The sequence below is a fragment of the Carassius gibelio genome, chromosome A6 (genome assembly GCF_023724105.1).
Source record: "Carassius gibelio isolate Cgi1373 ecotype wild population from Czech Republic chromosome A6, carGib1.2-hapl.c, whole genome shotgun sequence".
Taxonomy (NCBI): Eukaryota; Metazoa; Chordata; class Actinopteri; order Cypriniformes; family Cyprinidae; genus Carassius; species Carassius gibelio.
Window position 1 is genome coordinate 28,191,309 of NC_068376.1, and position 12,702 is coordinate 28,204,010.

At 36.0% G+C, this 12,702-nt stretch overlaps 1 protein-coding gene across 1 annotated transcript in view; it reads left to right on the plus strand.

Annotated features, from left to right (window-relative positions):
- The window catches only part of LOC128015960 (RIPOR family member 3), a 30,451-nt gene continuing 17,749 nt past the window's right edge, over positions 1-12,702 (plus strand). The window contains exons 1-2 of the mRNA XM_052600234.1: positions 1-34; positions 11,545-11,653. Of these exons, the coding sequence (XP_052456194.1) occupies positions 16-34; positions 11,545-11,653 (128 nt within the window). The 5' untranslated portion in view covers positions 1-15. The remainder of the gene's footprint in view (positions 35-11,544; positions 11,654-12,702) is intronic.

The window sequence follows — 12,702 nt, forward strand, 5'->3', positions numbered from 1 at the left end:
TGGCAGAAAGAGAGAATGGATGAACAGTATTCAGGTGATTAGCCCTAGGAATAATATATATATATATATATATATATATATATATATATATATATATATATATATATATATATATATATATATATAAATATATATATATATATATATATATATATATATATATATATATATATATATATATATATATATATATATATTTATATATATATATATATATATGTATATATATATATATATATATATATACATATATACATATACACACACACTCAAACACACACACAAACAAACACACATTGATTGCTTCCATTGTCCTCTTTTGTAAGTCGCTTTGGATAAAAGCGCCTGCTAAAGTAACAGAACTAGCAAATATTGCTACAAGTGTGATTGCATTATATAATAATTGCTGGTAATAGTGATCATCGTCTGGTTGACTACATCTTGTATTAATTTTTCAGAAAATTTCTGTCATATGCACATCAGTCGCCACTGATAAGCTACTACTAAATAGAAACATCATTTTCTGTAAAGTTGCTTTGCAATGATTTGTATCATAAAAAGTGCTATACAAATACACTTGAATTGAATAGAATTAAATGACTAAATGTAAATATTATAAATCCATATGTTCAATTATGTAGATTATGACTTTTACAGTCTTTATTAACAAACAAAAACACAGAAATTGAGTTTACAGGAATGCATTTCAGGCATTAGATTTAGCCTCGTGTTAACCCACATCTCAATAGTTTCAAAACATTATGTATTTTAACATTTATTCTGGTGTGCAATGTCTTGCCCCATTGACTTCCATACAAAAATATTTCTGTAAACACATTTTTTGTTTGTTTTTATGAACTGAGTGAAGAGTCTGCACTGACAGTATGAGATGCTGATGATAGGACTTAACCTGCATTTAACCTGAAACACTGCTTTAAAGTCTTCTTTAAAAGCAATGAAAGAGGACGCAAGCATTTCCATAAAGAAAATTATGTTTAATGGAGCTCTTTGTCATGCTTTTATGCAAACCAGTGGTTATGGGGGAAAAAAAAACCCAGACAGGTTCCACTGTCTGTTCACAGAGAGGCTCCTCATGTTTTTCAATTTACACTCCTTCACAGTTCTGCTTAGCTCATCCCTTCATTCTCCTGACTTCCCTACCTCTATGACAATCGAGCCATTCCAAATTGCAGATTCTCTCTCTCTCTCTTTCAATCTCTTTTGTTTCTTGTTCTTGTCTCCCTTCGTTGGCTTCATTTCCTATTGAATGGATACAACACCCTAAGAAGGAATCTGGAAATCTAGAATTCCAGTTAAAAACACTAATTGCTTCATGTAAAGGCAAATAAGTTAACAGCATCAATGGCAGTGTTATACAGGATTGTCATGTTAAATTAAGAAACTTGTCAAAGATTTGAAGACATGCGATGCTCATGTTATAAATCAGAAAGTGAGGCAGGTTTGTAAATGGCCACCTTAAATATGGAAATAAGGCAAAAAAGATACATATTTTCATAAAGGCATTTTATTGAATATGAGATGTACACGTTATTTTCAGATAAAGTTATGACAAATACAAGATAAACTTTTTTTTTAGATACAATAATAATTATAATGATACATTAATTAAATAAAATATTAAATAATAATGACAATAATAAAAGGTACGCCTAATAGTATAATTTCCTTAACAATTCTACAAATAAAAAATAAGTATAATTTTATATGATTAATAATTATTTAAATTATGTCTAAAAAATTTAGCATTGGACTGGAAGAACCTAATTGTCTGCAGTTGATTAGTGTGTCTGTACGAATGTGTGTCCTCAGAGTAGCCATAGCTGATTCTTCAACATCTGTGTGAGTTGGTGGGGCTTTCCCAAGAAGTGATCGGAACTCAGAACTCATGTTGTCTTTGGTGTCGCCCATGAGAACTCTGCACACCCGTTTAATCTTATTTGAGCCATTAACATAAACCTACTAATTCATCAAATGCTTGGTAAATCCATGGCCTTCTTGTTCTGGAAACAGAAACTACACAGAGATTCCCGTTTCATTATACTGTACAAAACTCTTCCAGCCTGTTTATATATAACCATCTGTGTATACGCAATCATGTCTCCAACTATCTACACTTATGCACATAGACGACAACTCCAAAAGTCTGCTTCAGATAACACATGACCAGCCACAAAAACCACTAGTTACTATCCGTCTGAAACGGTTATCACTGACTTACCAGCTCAATCAGGAACTTAGTTGAAGTTTACCAAAAAATATAGAAATTCTGCAATGGTCTGCATGATCCTAGCCACTGAAAAAAAGAAAAGGGCTGCATATTTCACTCCATACATTGCCACATATGTGTTACATGCCATCAGTTGTGAGCCGTTTCCATTTCTGTTACATTAATGCTAAGCAGGAGAAGTGGAAGTTGACTCATTTTTCTACTATCAGATATGAAATGCAATTTCCAAATGTTTATATTACCTACAAAGGTACTGGAATGTGAGCAGATTACGTTGTTAAAAGGTGTGGACTGGGTACATGTGTGCGAGAGAAGAAAGAGGAACATTGTTTTCATAACATCTAGTCATAGTGGTACACCCCACATATCCAATACGCTCTCATCACCGATGAACTCACCCTTTTTTTTTCACTCCATTTCTGCAATGCTTTATTCGTTTACTAAAGAAAAACAAAGGGAGAGAAGTGTAGGAAGTGCAGAAAAAAGAGGGATTTGCACATCAAACATGCAGCCAAATGTACAATCGCTCTGGTGGAGGAACTTAAAGCAAGGTGGAGGTGGACACGTGCCAGAGCGGAAAGCCCCACGTTGTAAAAACACACCACCACAAGTAGTACAACCCACAAGAATGAAGGGATACTAAGTGTGAGGACTGACAGAGAGGTCATATAATGATAACAGAAGTCAAGAAGCTTCCAAAATTTCTTCAGTGGTCTTCTATAACATTTTTTTCACAAATCCAGGTCGGGTTTAGCTATGACATGTTTCCTACTCTTAGTCACAAATGGACACCAAATATATCCCTGACAGATAATCAATACATAAACATAAACCTGTCCCATGTAATTACACTTACACTGTTCATGGCCTGCTTTGCTGACTGGCCTCTCACACACTTAGCCCCATATGGCACACACAAACAGGATGTACAGCCCCCGTAAGCTCTGGGATCTATTAAAACTCGACTCGTACGCTGCCCGAGCAAATTAAATAAATAAATAAAATACAAGAAGCCTCAATTGAACCTTTTGATGGCATATCCCACTGTCTGCTTTGAAGACTTTCTTGCAATTTCAAGTGGCCACTGGTTTGCCGCCGAGATGCATGGTAGTCATTTGGATTTGTTTACATGCAAAAAACAGAGCTGAAAACATTAAACGCTCTAACTAACCACGCGATTCATTTCCTCTGATAATCACATAATTCATGAGATCTTAAAACAGTCATGCTGTTCTGCATTTGAGGAGAGACATTTTTGTCTGTGAATTGTATTTTGGGTGTCTCAAAACATGACAAAAACCACTGAAATGAAGCAGAAGATTTATATTTCACCCATCATAGAGTGTTGTGGGTGTTTAGGTAAGGTGGGTAATTACAGGCCTTAAAAATTGTACGTTTGAAGAAAAATTATTTTTAAGAAAAACACAAATAGATGAATTTTAGCTCTCTCCCTACAAGTTTTTTTCTTCTTCTTCACTCAACCCCAGCATATTTAATAATTTTACAAAAATGTAATGGCCCCCAGAATGTTTAGTTGTATGATTATCCAAACATGCAATATGTCAAAAGAAAGAACAGAGAGATGTTTGTGCATGTACTGAATGAGTTACCTTCAAATGTTTTCACAATTAAACCATGCTATTCAGGTAGCATAATAGTCCAGCGATGTAGTTTTACAAACTTTTACATACTCAGCCAGATTGTCTTCAAACTGTTGTTCTACAATGCCAGTAGTTGACCTGAAAGAGAAAACTAATCATAGAACAAGACAAAACATGCTCATTTTCTCTATGGCAGCCCTTGTGGAAAACACTATGAATCCTTACACAGAGTGTTATGGACTTAAGACTTACATGCAAATAGAAAGATTCAAATGTAACTAAAATCAAAATAATTTTCATTAAAAAGGGCATAAATAAATATATGTTTGATCTAGAATGAAAATCCATAATTTTAGAAAGCTATGAGTAAACGATGTGGCTATACAACATTGAACCCTTTTTGACCTGATGACAGTTCACAGAATAAACCATCCTGCCATAAACACTTCCACCTAAATCTGGTATACATCTGCTGTTTAATCCAAAACCTCATAAATGGTTTGGATTGGACAGCTGCTTTTCCATTCTTTTGCCTACATCATGCCATCCAAGAAAACCTTCAAGCCAAGGTTCAATCTTCACCAGAAACCAGCCAAAGAGGTGAAGGAGTTCAAAATGGTTTAGGTAGAATGAGTCAATGTCTCATAGAGAAACACTGGATGAAATGTTATCCCACATCCTCTGGTGACAAGCTACATTCTCACTGGCTCATAGCTTTTCATTTCACTATTTTTCTGAGCTGTTATAGTAACACAAAGAACTGTCTTCACATTACTGGCCAATTTCATGGCTGTTGCATCCTGCCAGATGGGCTCAGATACCAATTCCATGCTTTACTTCGGGTAGGTAACCAACTTCACAAAGCACATGGAAAAACCTCTGAATATTCTCAACTCTTGGATGCTAAATGTTACATAAGTACACCCATAAGATGTACTGTATCTATAAGGTTTATTGCCAACACATGAAAACCCTGTGCATGAAAAACCTAATCTTAAAAACTTGCAAACAAGCTAGAGGGATGTTTGCATGTAGCCAACCTCAGTGAACTACTATAGTATGAACTGCTATCACCAACTCTGGGCTTTTATTTTACTAGATTCACTTTGATGAGAAAAACAACCCCATAAATAACGCTAATCATGAGATATCCAATCATTCAGCATTACTATCATGAGAATCCAGGAACCTCTGGCATAGTGGAAATATGGGACAGAAATCAGGAACTGATTATTGAGAGACAAGGTCATGAATCATCATAGGACTGAAAGAAGGAAAAGGGGAAGATGCAACATCTGGCGAAAACATTCCACTCAACCACCAAACATCAGGAGTCTTTAATATAAAGATCATCTCCATTAGCCACAGACATGCAAAGCTTTGCCACATTTTGGGTCTAAGGAGGAATTATGAGCAGGTTTGTTGTAATAGTGAAACATGTGGTTTTAGGTTACCAAATTAACACAGGTTTACAACCTACCAACATTCTTACGCCCTCTCAACTGCCTTCAACTTAATGACTTTTAACATTTATGTGTGTGCATGTTAAAAGGGGTCAAAAACTACAGTGGAAAAAACTATTTACATCTGACCCCTCTGTGATTTATACAGCCTTTCAAGAGCATGCACACTTACTCACATATATCACACACAACACCATACTTCACTGAAGAGCCGAGGGGCCAAACGTCCCTCAGAAAACGTAAACAAAGCCATGTGAGCAGACATCCAAGCATTCTTTCACAAGCACATGTGTTTAGTGTCTTTACCCACTTCATGCTGATTTTACTGGTGTAAAAAAACAAAAACAACAAAAAAAGAAAACACTAGATAGAAATTACTGAGAACATATTGTTTACAAGGTGAAGAAAATATAAGATGAAAACATGTTGTTTACAGTATGGATTACAATGTTTTGTCCACACAAATGCCGTCTAGCTTGAGAAAGCCTGGAATTTGCACCTGCCTTCATATCAAAGTGAAGCCTTAGCTTTGCCAAGTTTGTGCCAGAAAACACAAGATATTAGCACTACAGCTGATTAGTGATACTATACCTGACCAGCAGAGGATAGAACAGAGTGAAAAGAAGTATGGTTAAAGAGAAGTTAAAACACCTATCAAAATAGAAATCGACTGAAATTGTTTTCACCTTTTTCTTCTGTTGCACTGCGTCCCAGTGTTCGTACTATCTGGCTCAAAATGGTTGTGGCTGCATAAGGTGTATAGGCATTGCTATGCAGTTGTTAAGGTGTTCTAAGTGTTATAGCGTGTTTGTTTGCAGCTGCTACGTTGTTGTGAGTAGTTGCTACAGTGTAGTTGATGGTTGCTAAGGTATTATGAGTGGTTCAGAAGGGTTTTATTATTATTTATTTTATTTTTTTTGTATGTGGTTGCTAGGCTGTTCTTAACCGTTACTGGGGTGTTTTGGTTAGCAACCGATGCATTGCTATGCAGTTCCTAAGCATTCAGATTTTAATACATTTCTATGCAGGGGTGGTTGCTAGGTGGTTATTTACCAGATCCATATGGCATTCTCTATGCTACTCTAAAGTATGGCTCAATGGAATGCACATCTACAGCATTTTTCCACTTGTTTTGTCATCTAAGGCTGATGATACACGGGGCAACTTTGAGCAATGTTGACATCACCAGACACAAGGCCCGCGATCGATCTAAAGTATAGAAATTTGTTACCCATTCTCAATGGGAAGTTGGCAAATACCTTCAGGCAGATCACTGTATTAACATCTCTTCTCAAACATCAGGACAATTTAAAGAAATGCTTATGTCTGTAGTGTTTACATCATTGTACATTTTATATTTAAGGGTCCCAAACCCCAATAGTTATAGTGATCTTTGTCTTAAGTCTGGTGATACACAGGGCAACTTTTTGAGCAATGTTGTCAGGCAACTTCGCCTAATGGCAACCAGGTAAGACAAAGGGCCCACGACCGATCTAAAGTATCCAAATATAAATTTGTTACCCATTCTCAATGGGACAGTGTGCAAGCAATGTTGCTAAAAAAAAGTTGCCTGGCAAAATTGCTCTAAAAGTTACCCCGTGTATCATAAACCTAAGACAAAGATCACTATAATTGTTGCTCGTACTTGGGGCACCACATACAATTCCCATTTCACATCAGCCCTGCTTTGTGGTTTGTGTTGGTATTGAGTAATAATATCTTAAGCAGCAGAATAAAAGTGATGATTTTTCAAAAGAAAGTATCATCTCAATATTCATGTTCTGAGTGCCGTCATCCGTGGCTTTGTTCCAGTATGGATTGATGGGGTGATGTGTTTGTTTGTGTGTGGGTGTGTATGAGCTCTGTGTGGTTTGCACTGAGGGGAGCAGGGTTCATTTACCGCTGAGACCCCCTGAGATCTCTTTCTTGAAGGTTATTTAAGAGTGAAATCTATGACTCAGACACTATTCAGTAGAGATTCAGTTCCAGATAACAGCAGAATCAGAAACCATGAGAAACAAAAGGCTGAACAAAAATTGTGCAATCAAGGATTTTTTTTACAAATCACTCTTACATATGGTAGAGTTCACATAAATGCACATAGAAATGCTTTTTGAATTTCTCAAATTAGAGAGATTTGGAAGTAGACTGGTATTTTTATTTATTGATTTTTGGGGGGTTTCGCAGTCATCATTACTACTACTGAGTCCCTGGGACCCTGTGAATTCAAGCAAAGGCCTGGCCCTGATTAAGCTACATACGGAAATGGTCTTGTCTGTAATGTTAGGTCTGTTTCTTGTTATGACTAAGTTCAATGCAATGTTCAATTTGATGAAACTTATTAAATTCTGTTAATGCACATTATATTGATGGTTGCAGCCTATTTATGCATAGACCATCAAGGTTGAATTCTCATCTGGGTCATAGGTTACGTACTGGCATGTTAACGGGTGTCATTAAAACCTCATTTCTATTTCAAACATTTATGAGAGAAGATGCTGAGGGACTTCAAAAGTTGCTGAGGCTCGAGTTTCATATGGGTTGTCGCACGTAAGGTGGTAGTTTCATGGTTAAGAATTTAGACTAATGATCTTAAAGGGATATTTTACCTAAAAATAAAAACTCTGTCGTCATTTATTCAACCTCATGTTGAGATATTTTGAAAAATGTTAGTTTTTTAATCCTTACAATGCGAGTCAATGGGGTCAACTGCTGTTTGGACTTTTTGGATCTGCAGAAGAAAGTCCTAAAGGTTTTGCTATTGTTGGCTATAGTTTTTGTGTTACATAAAAAAACTACAAAAAAAAAAAAAAAAAAAAAAAAAATTACCTGTAAAAATACAGCCGCTTTCATATCAAATTACATATGTACATATCCTGTTCCATCCTACAAAATCCATCCTACAAAAGACCTAATCAATGAACCTTCCCCCCTTCGAAGCCATCATTATCCCATGCTTTTCTTGATCCACAACTTTGTGTGCACTGGACTAGCTAACTATTCCCTTTGGAGTGAAATCCCATGAGTCCCCTGTACAAATGATCGATGACAATCAGACGGTTTCCAGGAAGATTCAAATACTTGACTGCTTAGTGTTATCATTAAGTGTTAATGAGTACCCCATGTTCATTTATCTCACATGGCTGCAAACATTCAAGCTCAATTTTTGTATTTTTGGAATGACAGCAGTCATACTCTGGCCCACTGTTCAAGCCAGTCTATCCACAATACCTCTACACCCTTCTGTTTTTCTTCCTCCTGCCAAAAAACTAAAGGAAAAAAGTTTTAGTATGGCAGTTTCTCATGCTAGACATGATGTTTGTGCAAATATTTTGATTGGCCAACCCTCAGAAAGTCTTACTGGGTGTCCCACTGAGAATGATGTGTGTGTATTTATAAAAAATAAATGCATATTCACTATGGGCTCAGAACTAGAGATGTAATTTGCAAATAATTAGATTATTATGCTTATCAAAGAAATGCACAGTATGACTTAAAATTCTTAAACAAAGAGTTCACCCAAAATGAAACATTGACATTATTTACTCACCAGCATGATGTTCTAAACTTGTATGACTTACGGGTTTGTCGATATGTGTGATGGTTGAACTATCCGTTTAACTGTTTGTGTAAATTTAATTAAAATGGTGTCATTATGTATTGTAAACATGTAAATCCAAACGTTTAGAATAATCTCTCTTCTATTCAGAACACACACATTGTGTCTGGTGTTTATATCCTTAAGATCGAGAATATATGCAATTTTATTTAATTTATTATCACTTAACTTTTGGGCTCTGCTCTCATAAAGCATGTTTATTTAGGCATATACATCAATGTAAGGCAATAATAATTGGCCGAAGCCAGTGCCAATAGGGAAGGACATTGAGCGAGGACACCCCGACCAGTTTTGGAAGTTCTGCCCACTTTTGGAGTTCACACCCCAGATCTCACAGTATAGAGTGAATGAGTGTTTTGAACAAACCGAACGAGCAAATGATTCAATGACTCACTCTTAGAAACACTTTTTTAGTTTCTAGAGGCGGCGGAAGTAGTATTCTAATGGTATTTTATGGGGTTGAACTGAAATTTCGGGGTAATTTCGGGTTTTCGGGCGAAAGAGAAAAAATGGCCGAAAATATATGGCGTACTGCACCGCCCGGCAGTGTTCAATCCTGCAGGTTTCACTCTTCCTGTTTGCAATAGCTCTACTGTATTTAACATGTAACATGGTGTAGTACAGCTGTACTGGGCAACACATGTAAAACAACGCTACCCTCTCATTCACTGATCTGCTCCCCGCTAATCTCTGCTCACATTGATATTCAATATAATTTTTTTTGTGTCATTTTCATGAAGTCTTTCAAAACTACTTTATATTATTAAATGAAATGATAATTATTACAAAGCGTTCAGGCTGTTTCAGTTTTCAGCCAAGTGCATATTGTGTGCAGAATTTTCATTTTAGTGCATCCCTAGTACTTTGTGTCCTAATTTTATCATCCAAAAATCTTAGACTAAAGATTTTAAGTGAATGCTACTGTAAGCAACATATGCAGAACATGTCACACATGACACACAGTAAACATTCAGTTTAGCAGAGTTTAAAGGTACTGTTATTTCACCTTTTTAAAGTTCATTGAAGTTGTGTTCCCACATCGTTAGCAAGTTTGGATGGCTAAATCTTAAATGACTGTCAACTGTTAAATGAATGAGTGTCACCTCCTGCTCATTTACTTCAAACCGTAAGACGCTACCAAATTTTACGCAAGGCCTCATGGGGCGATGGAAACTTGTGGATATCATACATATTGTTCAACAGTCACTTATCACCATCCACTTGGCTATCGATGCTATCACTCAAAAATCGAGGAACGGAGCTAAATGTTTTATTAATATAAAATGTAACATATTGCATTAATCTTTCTTATAATATATAAAAATAACCAGTCACTGGTATCTGAATATCTTTACGTTGATTAGGTAACCCATGGACATATAAAATATATGTATTTTGTGTCCATGAGGTAACCCAACCTTAACTGCTCTAATGAATCCAGTCAGGTTGATTCAAACTGTTACGAAGTTCATGAGTCTTTCTGAATGATTCAATGATTAATAGTTCGCTATATAGTTGATTTACATTTTCCTTACTTGTCAAAGTGATAGCAGCTGTCATAACACTGTTTCCATGGTTCTTACAAACATGGTTCTCTGAAACTTCCTGCCCATCTACCCCCCACAGTTCTTCATCTACCCCACAGATCTTTCTCTTCCCCTTGTAAGAAAAGGAACATGAGTTACAGTCCTGTAGAGACTGATAACCGCCTCTGCGTTTGCAATCAAGACATCTCAGTCTGTCTATTTCCTGTCCTCCGTCTCTCCTCTTCATCCTGCCTTCCTCTCACTTTCTCCGTTCTGTCTCTCTCTTGTGTTCCACATTCAACAAAAAAGTTTGCTTTAGCCAAACAGGTGCAAAAGCCATATGTGAATACTACAGCCAACAGCAGTGAGGTAAAACAGCATTTGGACACTTAAGTTACATTTAAAATCATCTGCACTCAGTTTTTTCTTTATTAAAACAAATTCCAGATGAATTTTACATTTTTCAGTTTAATCACAGTTTAATCCCAGTTAAAGTCTGCCCTTTTCACTGGGAGATCATATTATGGCAATTTGATTAAACATTACAAGGTCCAAAAACGGCACAATTGAAACATGCACAGATAAACTCTTCACAGTAATATCTATAACATGCATTAAGAAAATAGACTGGAGGATTTTCACTTCGTGACAACTTTAAGTGTCTTTATGGGGCCACTGTAGGCGTTTGGGGGCCTCTGTGTCTGAGAAATGTTCAAAAACTGTACAATAACCGAGGAGAGATGAATTATGGGATGAGCAGATATGGAACAGAGACATGAATATTTGTCATTGAGCAGAAAAGGGTTGCTGTCACTAAAGTTGTAGCCGCTCAATTGATAAATGAGAGCCAGAGGGTTCGTGAAGAGGGGCTTCATGTTCAGCAGATGTGAGTGTAACACATGTGCAGATGTGAAAAAAATGAGTCCTAATCTTTTTAGTTTTCAAGATGTTAACATGTTCTAAATGATTTTAATGCATTGTTCTGGCATTGTGATTGGTTGCCACTGCATTGCTATGCAGTTGATAACATGTAGGCTATGACTCGAACTAAAAGCAAATGTTTTTCTTGTGTTTGTGTATGTTGTAGGTGGAGGCGAGATGTCGGTAAAGCTAAAGTTTGATTGTCCGGCTGAAGGCGGCATGGTGCAGCGGAGCCGTTCCTTCACTGGAGTAAACACACTCGGAGGCCGGAGAAGGTAAGCAAGTATGGTTTGTGTTCGAGGGAAGATGATGTGTGTCAGATTGCATTATTTCCACTTTTATTAGGATAAATTTTCTGAAAGCAGGGGTCATGGAATCCCATGGAAAGCATGACTCTTGGTCGCTGGAATTTATGCCATGAGGACATCTCTGAGAGGTCTTGTTGCAAAATTGATGACAAAATAAAACATTTGGGAGCAGTCCAGATTATTCCTGCAATAAAGCCATTCATGGTGTTACTGTTAATGAAAAATAAAACTAGAAACTCTAAAAATAGTTTTTCAGTAATTGAAATAAAGCTGAAATAAAATAGAATATAAATATTAGCTTCTCTGTCCACATAATCTTACACGAAACCTGAGGTCTGATGATCAGAGACTTTTGGCTGTCCCCATATCCACCCAAAGAAAAGAGGAGACAGAGCCTTTGCGATTGTCAGGCCTAGGTTGTGGAACAGCCTTCCGCCTTACATCCGAACGGCGCAATCTCTAAATGTTTTTAAATCTTCTCTTAAAACCTACTTTTTTAGCTTTAATTCATTGTGATATCATGTTTTTTATTTATTTATTTATTTATTTATTTATTTATTTATTTATTTATTTATTTTTTAATCTTGTGTATTGTTCAGCACTTTGGTCAGCCCTGCTTGCTGTTTTCAAATGTGCTATATAAATAAATACAAACTTAAACTTGAACTTGATATTAGAGTGAAAACTTAAAAATCTAAAATAAGAACAGTATTAAAATTGCTAGAACTAAAACAGAAATGTAGATACATTTATATAGACATATTAACAATAAAACTGACAGAAGCACTATAATGAAAATATAAAGATAAAAATGAATTCAATGTATTAATAAATACTATCATAAATAATATTAAAATGACACTGGCAACAACATAAAAGCCCAGCTGGATAATTTCTATCTCTGGGATCTGACAACTTGTGATAATATTCAAGTACTATTTTATTGTTTAATGCATTCTGGGCATCTAAAGTCATTATCTTGCTTATTGCCATGACATTTTAAATAATTAATTGCA